Source organism: Lissotriton helveticus, chromosome 8 (genome assembly GCF_964261635.1).
Source record: "Lissotriton helveticus chromosome 8, aLisHel1.1, whole genome shotgun sequence".
Taxonomy (NCBI): domain Eukaryota; kingdom Metazoa; phylum Chordata; class Amphibia; order Caudata; family Salamandridae; genus Lissotriton; species Lissotriton helveticus.
The window spans coordinates 31,246,889-31,268,964 of record NC_136069.1 but is presented as its reverse complement, the minus strand read 5'-3'; the positions used below and the strand labels follow the sequence as shown (position 1 = coordinate 31,268,964).

At 44.4% G+C, this 22,076-nt stretch overlaps 1 protein-coding gene across 1 annotated transcript in view; it reads left to right on the top strand.

The window, feature by feature from the left end:
- Positions 1 to 22,076, top strand: part of LOC144773680 (uncharacterized) — a 150,632-nt gene that overhangs the window by 16,081 nt on the left and 112,475 nt on the right. Inside the window, exon 2 of the mRNA XM_078658832.1 lies at positions 15,262 to 15,888. Coding sequence (XP_078514958.1) covers positions 15,262 to 15,888 — 627 coding nt within the window. The remainder of the gene's footprint in view (positions 1 to 15,261; positions 15,889 to 22,076) is intronic.

The following is a 22,076-nucleotide window of genomic DNA, read 5'->3' as shown; positions in this document are numbered from 1 at the left end:
TAGATATGCGTACTGTGGAATCCATTGTCTGCAGTAAGAAGTGAGGCAGATAAAAGCTCGTACCTCCTTTTGAGTCTTGGGCTGTGGAAGATGTGCTATTAACTGGATACGGTCAGGTGTCAACTGCCTACCCCTCTTGGACAGTAAGTGTCCTAGGTAGACCACTTGCTGGACACAGAATTGCAATTTGGAAGGGGACACCTTGTGCCCCATTTCGGCCAGGAAATACAAGACTGTAAGTGACGCACGTTCGCAGTCACGTTCAGAACGGGCTGTGATCAAGAGATCATCGACATACTGGAGCAGGGCAGTGTCAGTTGGCATATGAATATTGTCTAGTTGTCTTTTAAGTGCTTGACTGTAAATACTAGGACTTTCTGTGAAACCTTGAGGAGCTCGTGTGAATTTATAGCTTCTTCCATTTAAACAGAAACCGAAAAGGAACTGGCTGTCTGGATGAATGGGGACACTAAAGAATGCGTTCTTGAGATCAATAACAGTAAAGAACGTAGCTTCGGAATCAATGGCAGTCAATAGGGAAGAAATGTCTGGAACCACTGGGTACTGGGGTATGATACATTTATTAAGTTCTCGAAGGTCAATCACTAATCGATAAACTGGAGGTGCATTGGGATCAGTACGTTTCAGAATCGGAATGATAGGAGAATTACATACATTGGAGTGAGTTTCTACAACTACTCCTTGAGCAATGAGCTCGTCAATAATTTTGGATAAGGCTGCTACAGCCTCAGGTGGCAATTTGTACTGTCGGATTCGTGGTAATACAACACCTTTCTTCAGAGTGACACGATAGGGTGTGATGTGCATACAACCTACATCAGTTTGTGGTGTCGAGTTCAAATCAGGCCTACATACTCTGCTAAACTCTCGAACGCCTTAGTATAGAAGTTGGCACGGACACTGGAAAAGGTAAAAGACAAGTTTATTAAGACCCCATGGGGTGGTGGTACATTCCTACAGCACCCTTCGGCAATGTAAGAAGTAGCACACCGAACATCGGTGCGCGACCTCTTTTATATAGTTTAATAGCAATAAAAAGATAGGCGGTTACAAGTTACACATTTTAGGTACATATAAGGTCATTTTTGGAACACAGCCAGCACGTGGGAGGAGTTCAACGGCACTGGTCAGTTAGTGTGAACATTCCTAAAGAGTGACCAGTTGATGCATAGTGCGCATGTGCGCTTGACCAGTACTAAAAATAGCCTGTTGCCGAGCAGAATAGTGACCATGGGTATCGAGAAAGGACGAAAGGGCACACTGACCACGAGGCAGCGTGTTCATAGGAAACGGAAGTCAGAGGGATTCAAAATGGCCCCCGTTCGTTTTGGTCAAGTTAACAGAAAAGACCGTGTAGCTGTGCTAAACGCTAACTCAGGAGCTGCCAAACACGACAGACGGCCCTTTTAGCGTTTAGCAAAAGCTACCTCATAGTGGACGTAGTCAGAATGTTCATCCTCAATGTTAATAGCCATTATTTTCAATACTTCATCATTGATCAGTTTCTCTTGCTTATCAATAGCTCGTTTGGACGGAATACAGGCTGTGATACATACAGAACATAATGTAGGGCCACATTGAATACATAGACAAAGGAAAAATAGTACTCCAATAAAAACACAGAGAATCGTTAATAATTTCCAACCCCAAGTACTAAGCAGGGTCCAGAACCAACCAGAAAAGGTCCATGTTCCATTTTCTGGGTGGATCTCAGCAGCTATCTTATGTAATTTTGTAATCGAATCATATACAGAAGGTGAGTTATCTGGTACGTACACGCAACAACTACTTCCGATGACGCGGCATGCTCCACCTCTATCAGCTAGTATCACATCTAGAACCATTCGATTCTGGAGCGCGACAATTCTGGTAATTTGTAATTCCTCAGTAATATTCCCTAAAGCGGAGGCAGTTTCGTTAGCGACTGCTTCCACCACACGCGTAAGCCGCCTTATCTTCCTGCTATTCAGTGCAGCTCCTACGAATGAGAATAACCCCAAATTGAAATCTACATATTGTTGTAAAGTGGTATCAGTCTGGTCTATTTCATCAAGATCTACTGTTCGTTTGACCCTGTTTAGTATGAAATCATGGTACAGAACGTAATCATTGTGGTACATGGGAGGAGCAATAAATACAGGTGGTAATACAAAAGCTATATAACACGTTCCCAACCATCCCAATGGTAGACGATGGTATCCCTTATTTCCACAAATGAAATACGTGTTATGTGAAGCTACAAATGCAATTCCAATTGGTGTATCAAAGGTAAGTGTAATATTACATTCACTGCGGCCTACAGGGATTGTACCTTTATTTCTAATACACAAATCTGCTTTTGTATCAATGACTGTTATCATATGCGAGCTCGTCACATTTATAAGTCTTTGATTCGTATATACACGAGGTGTAGAAACATTGTCCGGACGGTACTCTTCCCATTCAAACTTAGTTCCTTCAGCGCGTGGATAGCCGTCTTTGTCGTTATAACATATTTTATTCAACCGAAAAAGTAGTCCACCTTTCGTTGGCCATCGCAGAGTAAAAAGAAGAGTGTACCAAGCATGACAAGAACCATTATGAGAAAACGGGAGAGGAATGAGTGGTGTTCCTCCCTTCTTCTGATGTCCGGGCAACATTCCACATACCCAACAATTGGACGTGTTGGTCATGTTATGAGTATGATGCAAAATCTTAATAAAGCTGTTATTCAAATAAGTCTGCCTATGTCTTTCTTCGTGAAAAGGCAGAGTGAAATGAAAATGTTCAGATGGACTTGGAGTGGTGGGCAGCAAATGTTCTCGTGCAGGAAACAACAGTTCTATAGTCCAAGCTAATACTGCGATCACCACTACGGTCAAGACAAACAAAACAACACCAAGAATTCACCCTCTTCGTGTCGAAGGAGATGCCATAGTTCACAAAACAATACTCTTCAAGAAAACAACACTAAGCGGGAAAAATAAAAACGATGGTTCTGAACCGAGGCTGCCGTTGATTTGTTCTCCGGGATTCAAGACGGGTGTCGCTACACTGGGCAGAACTGATCCCCCCCCCTTGATATTCCCGGCTTCCGTTTCACAAACCTCAGAGCGGTTACCAACCAGTTTCAAAAACACAAAAGGAATCTTATTTCCTGGGGCGTAGATTGTACTTCACTTTATCAGAAACAACGTGGTCCGGGAAGGCTCCCTCCAATTCATCAGGCGTGACAGCTGGGCTCTTTTCTGTATCCAAAATCTTTCTGTAGTCGGATAGCACCACAGGGCTCACCAGATCCGGAGAGACACGTCGGCAGTGCGTTGAATGTATCCACCGCTTCTTGTTAGTGACTCTCACAGCAGTTCGCGTAGCCAGCAGCACTTGCTCAGGGCCATGCCATCTCGGTTCCAAACTGCTGGATCGTTCAAATACTTTGACCATCACGTGGTCCCCAGGGCGGAGATCGTGAGCCTCACCAGTGGAGTTATCAGGGAGCGCCTCTCGAACCTGTTGATGGATAGAAAGCAAATCATTTGTTAATCGTGCCAGATAATCGTTCATCATTATACAAGGCATATCATGTATCAAACGAGGTTTTGGAACTCCCCAAATATTCATAGGCCTTCCAAACACCACTTCGTAGGATGTGAGGCCAGATCGAGAATGTGGCACTGACCGAATGGACAGTAATGCCAGAGGCAAAGCGTCCGGCCATTTCAGAGATGTAGATGCCACTATCTTTGCTAGCTTAAGCTTCAGAGTTGCATTGTATCGTTCTACTAACCCTGCTGATTGCGGATGAAAGACAGCATGGAATCGTTGCTTGATTCCCAATCCTTTCAGGACGTATTCCACTACTTTTCCAATGAAATGAGGGCCATTATCACTCCACATAAGTTTACAAACACCGTAGCGCGGGAAGTACTCCTTGAGTAACACCTTAGCTGTTGTCAATGCTGTATTGTCTTTCGTAGGGTAAGCCTCAATCCATTTGCTGAAGGCACACACCACTACTAGGACATACTTGAGATTATTACAGCGTTCCAGCTGGATGTAATCCATTTGTAGTACTTCGAATGGTGCAGTAGGTGGAACAAATCCTCCTTTAGGAGTATGAGTCCCTTGTCCAGGATTGTGCTGCAAACATATCAGACAGGTCTGCACTACTCTCTTAGCCGTGCTAGCAATGTCAGCATTTTCCCAAACTCGTGTAAGCAATTTAGTAATTGCGAGAGCTCCAATGTGTGCCAGCCCGTGTGTCATTTGCACCATTGTTTGTAAATAGGCCATGGGTAGTTTCCATCTCTCCATATCTTTACTACGCCAGCAACCCTCATCATCCAATACTCCTTCAGTGGCCCATTTCATACGTTCTGCCTCAGATGCTGACTTCTGTATATCTAGTATTTCTTCTCTAGCATCATGCCACCGCTCAGCTTGAGACTTCACCACATACATGGGGAAATTATTTTGCAGCATAGCGGTCTCTCTCGCAATGCGGTCTGCGAAAGCATTGCCTTGCCCTATTTTGTCCGTCACCTTTTTGTGTGCACTACACTTGACTATTGCAACTTTCTTTGGGCATAACAGTGCATTCAGGAGATCGCGTACCAACTCTCCATGCATGATGTGTACTCCGTGTGAAGTCAGGAATCCTCGTTCCTTCCAAAGTAGGCCAAAATCATGCACTACTCCAAAAGCGTAACGACTATCCGTGTAAATGTTCACACATAGCTCAGCACTTAACTCACATGCTTTCGTTAAGGCTATCAATTCAGCTGCTTGAGCCGATTTCTGGGGTATTCGTGCTGCTTCTACCACGGTCTTAAGTGTCGTGATCGCATAAGCTGTGGAAGTCGTACCATCTGGTAACCTCACACACGATCCATCAACCCACAGTTCCCCATCTACATCTGGAAATGGCGTATCCTGTAAATCGATACGACCCTTTGTCTGTTCCTCAGTCAGAAAAACACAATCATGTTGTTCCTTCTGGGTCTCAGCAACAGGATCCGGCAGTAAAGTAGCAGGATTTAGTGTCGCACATCGCTTTAGTGTGATGTGCGGCGCCAACAATGTTAGCTCATATCCTGTCAAACGGGCACTGGTTAGATGCTGCGTTTTTGTTTGATTCAGTAACGCATCTACCACATGGGGAACTAGCACCAACAATTTGTGTGACAAAACTATTCCCTCACTTTGTCGTATCGCAACTGCTGTTGCTGCAACTGCTCGAAAACATCCAGGCAATCCTCGAGCCACAGGGTCGAGTACCGCCGAGAAGTATGCACAAGGCCTCTGTTTGTCTCCGTGTGTCTGCACTAACATTGACAATGCGCACCCATCCTTCTCGTGTACATATAATGTAAAGATCTTCGTGTAATCAGGTGTACCCAACACTGGTGCAGAACAAAGAGCTTGTCTCAATTGCTCAAAAGCATTCTGACATTCATCCGTCCATTCAATGGGAATCGGTGTATCTTTAGACAACAATGCCAACAATGGTTTAACGATATGTGAAAAACCCAATATCCATTGCCTACAAAAAGACGTCAAACCTATAAAGGCGCGAACATCCTTCTGAGTGCGAGGGACTGGAGTATCTAGGATTGCTTGAATTCGATCTGGTGTCAATGCACGGCCCTCCTTAGACAAAAGATGACCGAGGTAGGTCACCTTTGGTCTACAATATTGTAGCTTTTTCTTCGAAACTTTATGATTATGTTTGGCCAGGAAGGAAAGCAAAGAAAAGGTACTCTTCTCACATTGTTCTGGCGTGTCTGCAGCAAGTAAGATATCGTCTACATATTGAATGAGAACCACTCCCTCTTGTAAGTCAAAGGAATCAAGCTGTCTTTTTAATGCCTGACTATAAATGCTAGGACTTTCAGTATAGCCTTGAGGAATTCGACAGAATCTGTACGATTTATTATTTAATGTAAAGCCGAATAGATATCGACTGTCAGGATGTACAGGGATCGAAAAGAAGGCATTCTTCAAATCGATAACTGTAAAAGTAGTTGCCGTCGATGGAACCAACGTAAGCAACGTGGTGATGTCAGACACCACCGGGTACTGAGGCACTACTATCTTGTTTATTTCCCTCAAATCAATAATGAAACGGTAAACCTTAGCATCTGTATCTCTTTTAAGAATCGGTAAAATTGGGCTATTGCAAACATTGTAGGGGACTTCCTCAACTACTCCTGCCAAAATCAAATCGTTCACAATGTGCATCAAAGCAAGTTCTCCTTCTCTGGAAATCTTATATTGTGGGACACGTGGTAGAGATACTCCCTCCTTTACAGTAATACGTACTGGAGGGATTAACATCTGCCCCACATCCGTGTCTGAAGTGGCCCACAACGTGTTTGGTAAGGAGGCCAATACTTCAGATTCATGGAGAAAACACACTCGCTCAAAGTCTGGGTAATTCTCATTCAACACAACTCGCACTCCTTCTGGGGCACAGCGAATAGTAGCTCGAAAGTGTTTTAACATATCGAGTCCAATAATATTATCTGGTGTATTTGGAGACAACAAAAAGGGACATGGGGCAGCAAATTTATCAACATGAAATGCAACTGGTTGAGACAATGGGCTAGAAGTAGGTGTTCCATCGAACCCTATTGCTGTAATTACCTCGCCAGACAGGGGAGCCCTTGGAACCAAGTATTTGGACAAAGCGCTACGAGTAGCTCCTGTATCGACCAGAAATTGATCAGTGGAACCCAGAACATGTGCTTCTATGTATGGACCCCTTTTATCAACTGGTACCTCAACCGATTCCACACCCCATCCTACGCAATCCTATGCATAATGCTCATCCCGTGGTTCAGCAGGACCACCCTCATTTATCTGATATTGATTGCGGTTATCAAACGTATTATAATCAGACTGACCACGACCCCTTGCTCCATATCCTCCACGATCATTCGTACCATAGCCTCCTCGATCATTCGTGCCATAACCTCCTCTTGACCCTCCATAATAATTCCTAGACCTTCCACTTCCTCGTCCCCTCAAATTACGCTGCTCTCGAAACACCGGACAGTCTGCAATCCAATGCCCAAACTGTTTGCAGTATGCACATTGATTCACAGAAATGTCAGAACGAGGGGGAGGAGCATTACTGTATGATCCTCGCCCTCCTCTGTTATTTCCTCTCGTAGCCTGAACCTGGGCTAACATTACCTTCGTCTTCAAATCCTTTGCTTTCTTTTCACTACTTTCTTTTGCCTCTAATTCCTGTCTTTCATAATATTGAGCCATAGTCAATAAAGAAGCAGGGGTTGCTGTGGTCCATGAACTTTCACTCGCTTTCAATCGTTTCGCAATCTCCGGTAGGAGATTAGCCACATACTTATCAACGAATAAATGCCTGCCAGTATCTTCTGTCAATAATTGACCACTGTAATCATGGAACGCTTCCTCGAAGCGAGAGAAAAAATCGGAAACTGATTCATCCGCTTTCTGCTTACAAGAGGCTAATATAGTCCAATCAATCTTTTTAGCGGGAGCAAGAGTCTTTAGTTTTGTTAGTATGGCCCCTGGAAGGTCTAATATTAATTGACACGGCTTACATGCTGGTTCTCTATCTAAATCAGCCTGAACAAGATCTTTCCAAGTGGCCCCGAGAGTCGTGAGGTCATCAAACCTACGAATCGCTCTCCACATATCAGGGGGCAATATCAACCCGAAAAATAGATCAATATCAACTAACGTCATGATACATGAAGAAATTGCACTTTCAACATTTTCATAAAAAGCCGCAGGGTTTTTACGGGGATCAGGTAAAGCATTCTTAAGCGCCATGACATCTGCTCTATTCCAAGGCGTATAAACCCAATTATATACAAAATACCCTTTCGCGTCTTTGGATCTTTTATCATCATCTGTGCCATCCCCTTTATGAGGGACATATAAAGGCGCAGCTTCTCGCATAGGTCTAACATTAATCGCAGCGATCTTATCTGTTTCAAAGATAGGGCATTCTTTGGATATCCCCGTCGCTCCGGACGTAGACGAATTCTTCGACTTTTCCAACTCCCGTAGTCGTGTCGCCTCATTACGCAGTTCAATCAAACGCTTGAAGAAGTCGTCCGCATCTGAAAGAACAAAAAGACCTTTACGAAAATTCTCACGATCCTTGGATATCTCCTTTGGTTCTAACTCGAGAGAATATTTTCTATACCGCTCAACAACTTCATCTCCAAAATGATCTAAAAAATACAGTCGTTCCTTATCAGGCCACTGTTCCATTTGTTCAGTAACGTCAGAAACAGTAACAGTATTAATATTTAGTTTTCGTGCAAATGAACGTAATTCCGCAGCTCGTTCCGCATGTAACCTGGTACGCTGTGTTCGATCACTATCCTCGTCCGAGTCCTCGTTCGGAGCCGTAGGTACGACGTACGGAGGCGGACAACGATCTAGTAATGAAAAATCATCTGTTTCATTAGTAAGGACTGGATAAAAAGGACGCCTGATAGGGAATTGACCATTAACCTGTAAATTGCGTTCTCGTCTCTCCCTCACTTTCTTTTCCTGTAATTCCTTCTCCTGTAGCTGTAAAGCTTTGTCATGTGCAGCCTTCCGCTGCACTTTCTCCGCCAAGGCTTCCTCACGCTTCGCTCGTTCACGCACCTCTTTCTCCCACATACGCACACAATCAAACATATCTTGTCTAGACCTTCGCTGAAACAAACACTGCTCTACATACTGTACCTTTCGAAGGTCAAACGACCCATATAGCGGCCACTGTAATTCACGTTCAGTCTTAGTATACTTATGCCATAATGTACTATACATTATAGGTGGAATACCGAATTTGACATACATTTCACGATTTGGAGTACCCTCTGGGGGAGCCGGCTGCTTTTCACTTAATCGATAATTGGTACCATTTTCAGAACAGCACATCCTACGGAGTGTGCTAAAAACAGGCATGTTCCAAAAAGTACCACGAAAATGTGATACTACAAAAATGTCACCTAACGCGGTGTACCGTTCAAATCAAATAAATCAGAGAAATATCCCTACATGCCTGCCTATGTGAGGTGCACTTCACATATTCAAATTCAAATTCAAAGATTCAAAACGTTAGCTAACAAATTCAAATTCAAATTCAAACTTTCAAAAAGCCACAGTAAGTGTCAGTAGACTACCTCACCGCTCAAAAGCTTACCAAATATTTTCAACCGTCCAAAGTCCAACTGCCAAGTTCTGTGGTCAAATCAGCCAAAACGGCACATCACGACAATCCAAGATCAGAATCTCAGTCGAGGACCGGCGCCACCTGGGAGGTCAGATCGGAAGGAAGGGAAAACACACCGTGGGTGCCAAGACTCGGGTCACTCAGTGGCAGCGTACGCGTCCATGGCGAGTTTCCTGACCTTCGTCACGACCTCTCCTTCGGGCATCCGAGTCACCGATGAGTCCCTTCGTGGTCGCCAATTGTGGTGTCGAGTTCAAATCAGGCCTACATACTCTGCTAAACTCTCGAACGCCTTAGTATAGAAGTTGGCACGGACACTGGAAAAGGTAAAAGACAAGTTTATTAAGACCCCATGGGGTGGTGGTACATTCCTACAGCACCCTTCGGCAATGTAAGAAGTAGCACACTGAACATCGGTGCGCGACCTCTTTTATATAGTTTAATAGCAATAAAAAGATAGGCGGTTACAAGTTACACATTTTAGGTACATATAAGGTCATTTTTGGAACACAGCCAGCACGTGGGAGGAGTTCAACGGCACTGGTCAGTTAGTGTGAACATTCCTAAAGAGTGACCAGTTGATGCATAGTGCGCATGTGCGCTTGACCAGTACTAAAAATAGCCTGTTGCCGAGCAGAATAGTGACCATGGGTATCGAGAAAGGACGAAAGGGCACACTGACCACGAGGCAGCGTGTTCATAGGAAACGGAAGTCAGAGGGATTCAAAATGGCCCCCGTTCGTTTTGGTCAAGTTAACAGAAAAGACCGTGTAGCTGTGCTAAACGCTAACTCAGGAGCTGCCAAACACGACAAGTTGGACCTTGCGCCCATAAATGCTGAGGTACATTCAATAATCTTGGATCAAAATCACGTAATACATAATGACCTTTAAAATCTCTCAAAAACAGTCGCACCCCTTCTGGGGAGCAGCATATAACTGCTCCTAATTCTTTCAGAGTCTTAATGCCTAGTAAATTTTCTGGACATGATTTCGTAAGTAACAAGTCTGTAGTTCGGGACAATGGACCAACTTCTAGAGTAACTGGTTTCGATATTTCATTAACAATAGGCTTTCCTGAAAATCCAAGGGAAACATTTCTAGAGCCTGAGAGTGGAGCCCCTGGAACCTCGTCATGACTGATGGTAGTCCTACTTGCCCCTGTATCAATCAGAAACTTTCTGTCTTTCCCTAATACTTGACTGTGTACATAGGGACCCTCTTGATCTACAGGAATCTCGATGAGAGGCAAGCCAACCTCCCTCTCTAGGCTGTTTCATGAATACTGCTGATAGTCTGGATATTCCGACTGTGCATACTGGTACATCTGCTGTGTAACGTGTTGTGTGGCAGCTATAGGCTGCAGTACTGTAACTGTCTGTTGTGCGTTCTGCGGTAGCTGGGAATTCTGCGGAACCTGTTCTTGTCTAGGCGGACGTGGTCTCTCTTTCGTTTTACCAGTAGCTATGTTGTGTTTCAGAACTGCACATTCGTTTATATAATGACCTGGCTGTTTACAGTAATTGCAGGTCCCTTTAACGGGAGCTGCAGGATGACTAGTTTGATTCGTACCCCTCTTCGGACTGTCTTGTGGAACAGACTGTGCAACTAGTACTTTCATTTTCGTGTCTTTCATACGTCTCCTTTCATGTTCCTGCTCTTCCCTGATTCTGTTCTGGTGATACTGGAGCATCTGGAGCATTTGTGACGGAGTATTAGCTTGCCAGGTACTTTCGACTTTCAGTACTCGATTTTTAACTTGTGGTAAAGAATTCTCAACTAGTTTGGTAACAAAAAGATGTGGATACGATTCACTACTCGTTTTCAGACCACTATTTATAATGAAACATTTCTCAAATCTAGAATAAAAATCACTAGTGTCTTCGTCTTGTTTCTGTTTACAGGCTGAGATGGCATCCCAGTCTTCCTTTTTCGTGGCTAGTAATCTTGGCAGGACTTGTATCAATAACTCGGGCAATACTTTAGCTTTTTCCCCAAGACCGGTACCTGGAACTCGTGTGTTATCTTCAGTCTCTAATGCGGTCCAATCTATCTTTTTCTCTCCCACCTCCCATTCTTTTTCTTTAAGTTTTTCATATATGCCCGCAGGCAACAGGACCTTTAACATTTTAATGATATCAGGATACGTGTATTCTCCCATACGGAGCATGTCCTTTAGTTCACGGTGGAACCCTGCTGGATCTTTATCGTGACAGGGTATTAACTTTTTCATTTCTAGAAGTTCTATTTTCGTGATAGGGGTGTAAACAAATACTCGTTCTAGATCACCCCCCTCTCCCTTAACTGGATGTACTTCTCTCAACGGATTCTGTCTATCTATGTAGAATGATTTCCTTACTGGGGGTGGAACAGGAACAAAATGTGGATTCAGGAACGTTCTGTATTTGTGGCGCTGTTCTAAAATGACACTAATTAAATCGGTACCTAGACCTTTCCATCTGTTTAGGAGTAACTCGTTCAGTACATCATGTAAAGGACCTGGATCAGAATGCTGATCCTCATACAGGGTAATGAGGTGCTGGATCATATACATACCCACCAGACGCTGCTCGGCTGGGGGCAGTTTCAGAAACGTTTGGGCCACTATTTCGTCTGGAAACGTGGCAGAATCACTAGTCCATCGAACTGCTGATCGGGCTAGTTCTTGTTCATGCATGGTACTAAGCTCACTGTAACCTATTCGTAGTTTAAGAATTTTATCGGTGGCCTGGAATACTTGTTCTAGAGAACACTGTTCTGGTACGGGAGGAGGAAAAACTTTCTTGTAATCTAGACGTGAATGTCGGTCGGGAAGTCTAGTTCTACCTACATACGCTATTCTGGAGGGATTCTCGCTATCTACCTCTTCACTTGAAGAGTCATTCTCTTTCTCGGTTGCTCTTTTTGCTTCCTCCTTTTGGTGTATACTTATAATTTCCTTACGAATTTTCTTGTACATACTTTCTATACTACCTAGTGTCTTGTGTTTTCCCTCGGCTATATTGTCACTCCACCTAGTCAGGCCTTTCATCTCGTCTTGGTCTTTATCTGGATGATCTTGTTCTCTTATTAAACAGTTAATCAAGTACTGTAAAATCATATTTTGAATCTCGGCTTTCCTGTGTGCCATAGCTTCCTGGATTCTCCCCTGTACGGACAAAATGATATATTCTGTCTAGATGTTCTTTCATGTCTGGCAGGGTGGCCAAAAAGTTGGCAACCCGTCTTAAACGTACTGAATATAATACCATGTGATCTTCGCCTGGAACTGGATCATATATGCAGTCAGTAAGGTGTCGCTTGAGGTCTGCGTATGTAGCCACTTTTGGCGTGCGCTGTAACGCTGCTTCTCGCGGCGTCAGTCGTCTTACTTGAGGCGGGGTGATAGGAGCACCTCCCCCCGCTGCTCCTGAACTAGAATCGTCAGTTAATACTGTACGTGCTGGTAGAGTGACTGGCAAAACGGGTGCACCTAATGTGGGCTGGTCCGGGGGCACTTGCACATTAACTTGGCCCCCGGGACCAGTGGCTGGAGGAACAGGAATTACATTATTAACAGGGTGCTGCGGGTGAGCAGGCGGAATAGGATTTGCATATTCTGGGACTGTATCGTCCAAGTAGGACGAAAGAAAAATTTCAGCTGCAGTCGGTTTATGACGTAGCTTAATCGGGACCAATGGTGGCGGTAAATTACAGGGTGCTTCCGGGGTTGCTTTCGACAAGCCCTCGGCAAGAAGAGGATACATACCTTTAATAAGGGCATTTCTCTGTCTGTCTGACTGTTCTGCTCTAACTCGTTCACCTTCTTCGATTAATTCCCTTTCTTGGGCTTTTTCTGAGGATTCCCTACTCAACTCTGCTTTTCTGAATTCTTTTTCGGTTCTTTTATGAGATTCTTTGCGCCATAACTCGATGGCATCTTTCTGAGACTGTCTAGCTTTCTTTTTCCATAATGCTTCTTCTACTCGCATGATGCACTCGGCATCCCATGTACCTGATACAGGCCATCTATATTTCTCTTCAAGATGTTTGGTGTAATCCACCCATAAGTCTAGATATAATATGGCATCTAAGCCATGCTTGTGATACATAAAATGTCCAGGACTGTCCCTAGGAGGGACGGGAACTGATTCTTCGAGTAACCCTTTTCTGGTTTTGATCTGACGTAATTTCGAAAACAGAGGCATGATCGGGTTGTACCTAAACTAAACACAATACACAATAATCACAGTAATGAAATGGCAAACAAATCACTCATACCACGACATAGAAATACATTAATAACAGTTCGAACAGAATACTACCTGATACATTGAAAACATAATACTTGAATTTCTCGAGAACGGACTTACTAGAATTACTGGATGCACTGCTAAAACAGTACAGAACATACCGGTCTCGTAAAGAGACACGTCATACCGTATCCACCCAGGTGGACACGTCGGACTGGATCTGCGTACCCAAACCCATCAGACCAGGAACAAACTAATGAACCTGTCTAGATACTTCCCCCGCAACGGTACTCACCGGGAAGCAGAACTTGAAGGCCTCGGACTGGACTGGACTGCTACTGGACTGCTACGACGTCTGGTTACTACGCATGCGCTTCGAACTTCGGTGCTTCGGTTACAGGTGGGCCTCCGGATACCTCGGACCTTGCTCTCTCGGCTTGGGCTCTGGTCGGGACGAACCGCATTCCTCACCGCCTCATCTGGATGCCGGACCGCAGTCTCCGTCTCCTCCGTGGGCCTGAGGGAGACTATATGAAGCAGAAATATCTGCACGTGCACGGTAGAGTTCCGTCACGGCTGTAGAAGGGTCAGGGGGCCTGCGTTACATCGCCGGCGCGTGGGGAAGGGGCTCGTCCCTGTTCAGGCGCCATTTATGTGGTAAATAAATAATTAATTACCGGTACTATTTTTGAATACATTAATAAAACAGATAGCTCAATAAATAAGAGGCAAGATCCGATGTATCTGAGTCTAACAGGCTTTAATCAGACAAAAGGGAAAAGGACAGGATCGGAACAGCCTGAAATAAAATGGCACGAGTGGCAGCTGCAACGTCTCACTAACAGTACATGGTATATATAGTAAAACATTATAATTGCATTACATACAGTAGGCGTAACAAGTGACAAACGTAAGATAAGAACACATGGGCGTGAAAAGAAGGCGTGCACAGGGCGTGCACGTGAACATGTGATGAGAACGTCACAGAAGTGTCATAAAAGTGGGTGGATGTATGGAGGGGGCTACCTGGGCAGCTGGAACCTTTAACCTAGTGGTGCGCGCAAACGGGCTATGACGTGTGACTGGAAGAACTGGGGCTCTGACTTCTGCACTAGAAGAGGAGACAAAAGTCTGCGATGTCAGGACGACATGTACCTATAGCATATCTGGTATCTTGTGTTTGGAGTACATGTTGATAGAATCTAAAAGTTATCAGAGCAAAGGCTACTGGACACTAAGACTGGTGCATGCATATATTCTTCATGTATTGCGTGTGCTATGAATCTTCTATGGATATTAATACAGTAAGTCTCTTGCATGGAGACAGGAAGGCTAGACTATAACTGGAGATGTTTATGCGGTTCGTTAGCTTAGGAATGTGAAGACGGAGAGCTGAACTGATAACTAGAAGCATAACATATTCTTGGCAGACAGGCAGGCAGAGCCAGGCCGGGCACCGCTCTGCGCGGCAGGAAGTAAGTGAAGGGTCAGGGATGCGGGAGGGGGCTGCATCACTCCTCGGAGTGGTTTCAGGAGACTGGAGCTTGAATCTGGTGCTCAGGCCTTTTGAGGCCTAGAAACGGGGACAATACGATGAATTAACGTGCATAATGTAAAACGTGAGCAACATAGGCCTAATACTCGTTGCTCTCACGAGAACTGGAAACTGGCATACTAAAGTTGGACACAACTAGAATTACGTCTTTAATCGATCATAGGGGGATATATGCATATCGATCATGCACATATATCATAGGATGGGGAACACGTAGGCACACATGACAAGGCAAAATTCAATTTTCCTCAATAGAACACACACCAAGGAAAAACCATACATATGCAGTGAATGTGGAAAGAGGTTTTCTTTTTCATCCGGCTTGAAAGGCCACCTACGAACACACACAGGGGAAAAACCATACTCTTGCAGTGAATGTGGAAAGAACTTTCGTCTGTCAGAAAACCTAAAGGTCCACCAGCAAATACACACAGGAAAAATAAAATCATATACCTGCAGTGAATGTGGAATGTGCTTTGCTGAGATACCTGAACTAAAGAAACATCAGCGAACACACACAGGGGAAAACCCATTCACATGCAGTGAATGTGGAAAGAGCTTTGCTCGAAGCGCATCCCCAATGCTCCATCATAGAACACACACACAGGAAAAACCATACACGTGCAGTGAATGTGGAAAGAGGTTTCCTTTCTTATCAAGCTTGAAAGGCCACCTGCGAACACACACAGGGGAAAAACCATATCCTTGTAGCAAATGTAACAGTAGCTTTACTGAGTTATCAAACTTAAAAATCCATCAGCGAACACACACAGGAGAAAAACCATACTCTTGCAGTGAATGTTGGAAGAACTTTCGTCAGTTAGGAACCCTACGGAGCCACCAGCGAACACACACAGGAAAAACAAAAAACATACACCTGCAGTGAATGTGGTAAGAGATTTGACAAAATCCGCACATCTAAAGAGCCATCAGCAAACACAGAAAATCCATACACATGCCGTGAAGGTAGAAAGAGCATTATTTGCTCATTTGCCTTAATAGTCCAGCAGCATATGCACACAGGGAAAAAACCATACATATGTAGTAAATTTGTCAACATACCTTAAATGCCATCGGGGAGCTCACATGGAAAACCACGTATAATATATAGCATGTGTTTCAGTCATTCATAAATTCTCTTAACACACCATGTTTAAATCCATACATGTAGTCGATTTGGGAAGAGATTCAATGATTTATTATACCTAATGGTCAATTAGTGAAGACACAAAAGGGGAAATAACATTCTCCTGTAATGGATGTGGGTAGAGCTTCCATTGATTTGCATCTACCTGTGTATAAGCAAATTCGCACAGAGGAAAACCTATACACATGGATCAAATATGGGGTGAGTTTCAGTCTGTCATCAATTAATAAGTTGTCAGCAAATACAAACGCATCAAGGAAAGACATTTCAGTGCAGTAAATATGGGAAGAGTTTGTCACTTTTCAGCACGCAAAAGTAGAAGTTTTATGAAGTAACAGCATCTGGACCGCACTAATATTAGTTAAGTTTTCAATTATTGCCCTTCCTGGCCTTGGAAAAACATTAGAACATCTTGATCCTACCCTCCCGCTGCTGAAGATGCCTTATTTGTGCTAGGAGAGAGATCTATTTGCTCCTATTTCTCAGTATCTCTGTAACCTTTAACATTGTTGAGCATGGAGCATCTTTTCCATTCCATCCACCTGCAAACGGTTGCTGCTTTAATGAATTATGTAAACTTTAAATTCCAGATAAATTTCAATTTATAATCAGTTTTTTTTGTTTTAATAGACATCCATGTAACATTAATTTGTTTTGTCATCCTCATTGTGTCTCACTATTTCTTTTCTAATCAAAAATATTGTCTGTGTATTCTTGTAATTTTTTTAACATGTTTGATTTCACTTGCTGTCAATAATATTTGTCCTATCTGTAAACAACAATCCAGAATAAACATTTGTTTCTGCTTTCTAAACAGATTACACTTTAGTATAGATATTGTTATCTTTCCTTTTTGCCTTATTAGGCAATTCTGCTAAAAGGATTTCATTTTTATTCATTTGTTTCGTTTTTAAACAACAATTTTGACTTTCATAACACTCAATCATTGTTTTTATTTCTTATAGTCTGGGAGAAGCAATGTGTGCTTCATAGATTCAACATACTGCACTGTACGAAACCTGTAGGGAATTGGGGGAAAGGGAATGAAGCTTATTTTTAGGGGGTCAGAGCGTACACATGGCCAGGATGGACACAGCACTTTGAGCTGGTACTCACCGGCTGGATGACAAGCTCTTCCAATTAGGAGATGACGGCTTATGCCATTCTTTTGCTCAGCTCGACTGGAGGTTCATGCCTTACTTTAGATTAGAGCATTCCTGGCTCTTCCTTTGCAATGTGTATGGTGCTTTATCTGCACCAAAAATGCCTCACCTTTTAATTTCAAACTTCTGTCAAGGACGCTGCACCCTTGCAAGGAAACGGAATGGCTTTGACTAGGCCGGTTTCAGTTGTTTCAATGGAAGCACAATGGTCTATCAAAATAAGGATGTTTTTTCATATTTCCTTGCTACTTTTACCCTCAGTACATATGACTTTATTACATTTCAGGTACAATTATCTTTTATTGATTTTGATGGCGATTCATTGAGGTTACACCTTAATACATTGTTTGTCTCAGGAATCTAAATCTCTAGATAATAACTCCAATACAAGAAAACAAATACCTTTGCATCTATTTTAGGGGAGAGGAGTTGGCCTAACGGCTAGGGCATTCGACCTCGTGCCTGACAAAAAATATTAATGTGTGTCCTTCTGTAACGTAACTGGTGCTATGTAAAGTGCTCTGATACCCGATTCGGTTGCGGGTCAAGTTCGTGCTATATAAAATTCAGCAAAAAAAAATCTATCACTTAAATATAAGTTAGTTGACACCGAAGAACCCTCCCTAAATACAATTCTAGAAGAAATCCAGGCAGTTTGCAGCTTTGTAGATGTCATTAGTCTAGACATTAAACATATTCAAAGGAACATTGCTGCCTTCTCCTTGATAGTCTCTGACAATGAAAGTAAGCTAAAAAATAATCTGATTAGAATTAATCAATTATCTCTTCTTGTTTTAAACAACTTCTTGACTTTGAAAATTGTAGCAGACCATATAACCTCCAGATTTGTAACCTTCCAGAGTCTGTTGAGTGCTTGTAGTGCTTATGTGAAAATACTCCTATCCAAACTCAGCACTTGCACTGACTTGCCTTTGGAAAAAATGCGTATTGCTGTTTATGCCGAGTGCACTGAGATTCCAGTCCTGCTTTTTGGACGAACCGGACGAACCGCAGCAGAAGCAGAGTGGGAGTGGGGGACGCAGAAGGAATCGCTCTGCTCTGCTCCGAAAACGCTTGGAGCGCCCAAACTGCCCCAGCTGCTCACACGCCGATTCCCCTGCTGCTGGGGTCCCGCATCGGTTCCCCAACAGCCGCGAGTTGTGCCCTCAAGCTGTAAGGGGTACTTCAACGCGGAGGGAGCTGCGAGCCTCACTCCACCGGCACAGGCACTAGTGGGCAGCATGACCCCCGCGCCACACCGGACTGCTTTGCACCCGCCGATGGCCGGCGGAGTGTGAGAGTGCGTGAGTGTGGGGGAGGAGACCAGCAGCATCAGGCACAGCTGCAGAGCCGCAACAAGGAGGAGCTGCAGTGGGAGGCACGATTCTCGGCTGTGAAACGAGGAAGACACTGCAAGTGGAGTAAGAGGAGCCCAGCATTCTCCAGGTACTGCAATAACAGTAACAGAGTCCCGGGGAGTCCCTGGGGGGTAGAGAGTCGTATTGGCAACTTGCCTGCACAAGGGCCGTGACAGCCAAGCCCAGACTGCTGTGGATGGTTTGGCTGGGAAGGCCTCTGTGCAGAGGACACAAGGAGTAAACATTGGGGCTAAAATCGTCCGAGCAAACAGTAGTTATAGCAGGGGGGTAGCACAACAGTATAAGAGCGCCAGGATCTGGGCTCAGCATTTACCAACCCAACCAGTTCAGCGCTACGGTCTGCAACCACTGCACTCCCCGCCCTACCAACCGTTGAATGATATGAGGTCAGGCCGAGTACGGGAGACTGGCTGCCCTAAGACCACAGTGCGGAGAAGAAAGGGCTTTAATTCTGACAGACGGCGACCCAATTGCAGGGAGGTCACCGATAGAGAAATTTAAAGCACTTCTAGTTCAACCAAAAATCTTCACAAAATTCTATTTTATAAAAGACATTGGGGCCGCCTCGTACTCTAGCAACGCCACTGTGAAAGGTCTTCAGTCCCCCTGCTACCAGACCAAGCGCCAGTATTGGCACCATATCTAGGGCAGACAATCCAGTCAACTCTTCAAACCCAGCGTAAACAGCAATTTACAGCACAAGTTCACAGTCAAGCACGATAAAAAACGCGGAGATTTCCACAATTTCCTCAACAACATCTTCAACCACAGGCTTAACCACACCAACAAAAATGGAATGCACTAATAAAAGTCTACAAAAGAAGATAACACAGAGAAACCCCCAGAACAATATAACAGCGGAATCCCCTGCAACCAGTCCTTTAGCCAGCCCTATGGTGCAGCATAAGGCACAGAACACGCAGCGCACAGGAGATCTGATATCTACTGGACTAACTCAATTTCACCCTGCTGCATCAACAGGGTCACCAGGACCTCAGGAAACTCAGAAATCTCCACAAGCAGAAGCAAAAAAATCAATAACAGCAACTACATCAATAAGGACAATAACTCCAATCACAACAACAGGAACCCTTTTGTATGAACAGGCACTAAAGTCCCCAAAAGGGGGAGGCCACTCATTGGCAAAGGAAAAAGAACAACAGGCCAACTGGAGAAAGCAGTTCGGTTCAGTTTCACTCAGCCCAGAAAATAATCTGTCTGAACACCACTTTCTTCAGGTCCCTGAAGTTTTAGCCACTGGTTCCCAGGATCCAAATATATCTAACAGTGAAATGACTGATACTCCTAGGTGTGACCTCCGCTCCATCAGCCATGCGAGCCATAAGTCGACACCCCCGTCAGCCAATTTAAAATCTCCAAGGCAGGAGGAAGGTAGGGCTGCTTTATCCTACTTAGGAACACAGGAATGGGAGGACATTCTGGCAGCATACTCCCCTGAGCAGAAAATAAATCCCCAGCACCCGCTCTCACCTGAGACTCATTCCTTGTGGCGAAAGAGGGAAGTGGGCTCAAAGGAACGGGGGGACCCAAACCTGCAAGATGGAAGCACCTGGGCTTCCCTCTTAAAAACCATGCAACTGTCCGTGGAGGTGGTACAATATCAATCGGATAAGATGGACATACAGCTTTCACTACTAAACACTCTGGCCGTGTTTACATCGGGGATCGGTGGAAAGCTGGGGGAACTTAACTCACTGATCAGAAGGGCACAAACAGAGAAATACCTCCATTGTGGGGGCAGCCAGATTGTGGATAAGCTGGCAACTCTTCCGTCAATGCTTTCCACAGCGCTCAACGAGCTAAAAAAAAACAACCAGCGCCTCTAGTGTTAGCTGTCCCACTAACGACCTCGCCGTACTTCCGACAGCAGTCAACAGCTCAAAGCAGTTCTCCGAGACTATTAAAACCGACATACATCAAAGCGTGCGCAACATGGGCAATACTGGGGACCCTCCAAGGATAGCATCGGACACTCCAGCAGTGATAAAAATGAATGCAAAACAACGCCGCCAGCTGAAAAGAAAAGGTTGTAATCAGAAATCACTCCCTTTCAAACAAGCAGCGACTTATTCAATTTTCAGTAAAGAGAGCTCAAATCCAATTATAGCTTTAAAAGAGGGCGATACGCAAGAAAAACCAGCTCACACAACTAACCACCAAGACACAGCAGCATCCTACAACCCTGGAGGGCCTCTAGTGGGGACAGAGAAAGGGTCATCGAAGCAAGCTGAGACAGCTCCAGGGCTGGAAAGAGACATAGCCATCGACAGTACTGGCCTGGATCCCCTTCTACAAACCACCAGTTCTAACTTAAACAGCCATGTTGGGCTAGTCAACCAGCACAAAATCACGGCCCTAATAAATGATACCAACCAGGAGCACACCGTCAGGAAACCGGGCAAACTCACATTGGCTCCCAAGCTGGAAACGTTGAATCGGCAAAGAGAATGACCTGCACAACTGAGACAGTGGTATCCCCTATAGAGGGGAACCAAGCGGGGATATCCCTGGACCAACCATCTCAGGCTTTTCTTCCTTGGCTAGAACAGAAGATCAGGAATCTCAACTTTAACAATAAATATGGAAAAAGATTCCAATGCCTTTCATGCATTTGTGCAACAAGACCAGAATGTGCCTCAGCAGTTAACCCAACAAAATTCCACTGCTAAATGGTCTGGGCCACTCAAAAGCACGGCCTACCTCCCAAACGACCCGATACTGACCCTGAGATACACTCTGCTCAAACCAAACCAGAGTATATCACAAAAGGACACCAGGATGTGCTGAATCGAGGCAACGTTTTAAAATTACTTCGGGCCATACCCACCCTAGCAGACTTGAACACTACAGATTTACTAGCCATTGAGTTTCTCACGTCAGATAACCCAGCGAAGCCAGAGATAACAAGGGCACTATGGAAATCAGATGCAACAGCGCAAAGAGTATTAAAGCATTATCTCACCTTTAAAGACTGGGGCATCCAAATTAGCCCCTGCCAACCTCCAGCTTATCCAGCACCTCTACTAAACCTGAGTCCAAGGCCAGGCACCAAAGAACGCTCAAGACCCTCCACCTCAGTATTAAGAGGGGCTCTCTGCCACTCGGAGCCGAGAAGGGCTTTTAACCAAACCACACAACATGGACAGCAACCCAATGACATAATAATCACAAAGACCATAGCAACCGTAGACAAAGAGAACCTAAACGATACACCTCTGCTCGTGGAATGTAAATGGCTTAGCGTAAAAAATTCAAGACCCAGATTTTCTGGAATATCTTAATAACTTTGATATCATCATGCTACAGGAAACATGGCTCATGGAACCGCTACACATACATGGGTTCCTTTGCTTTGCTCGC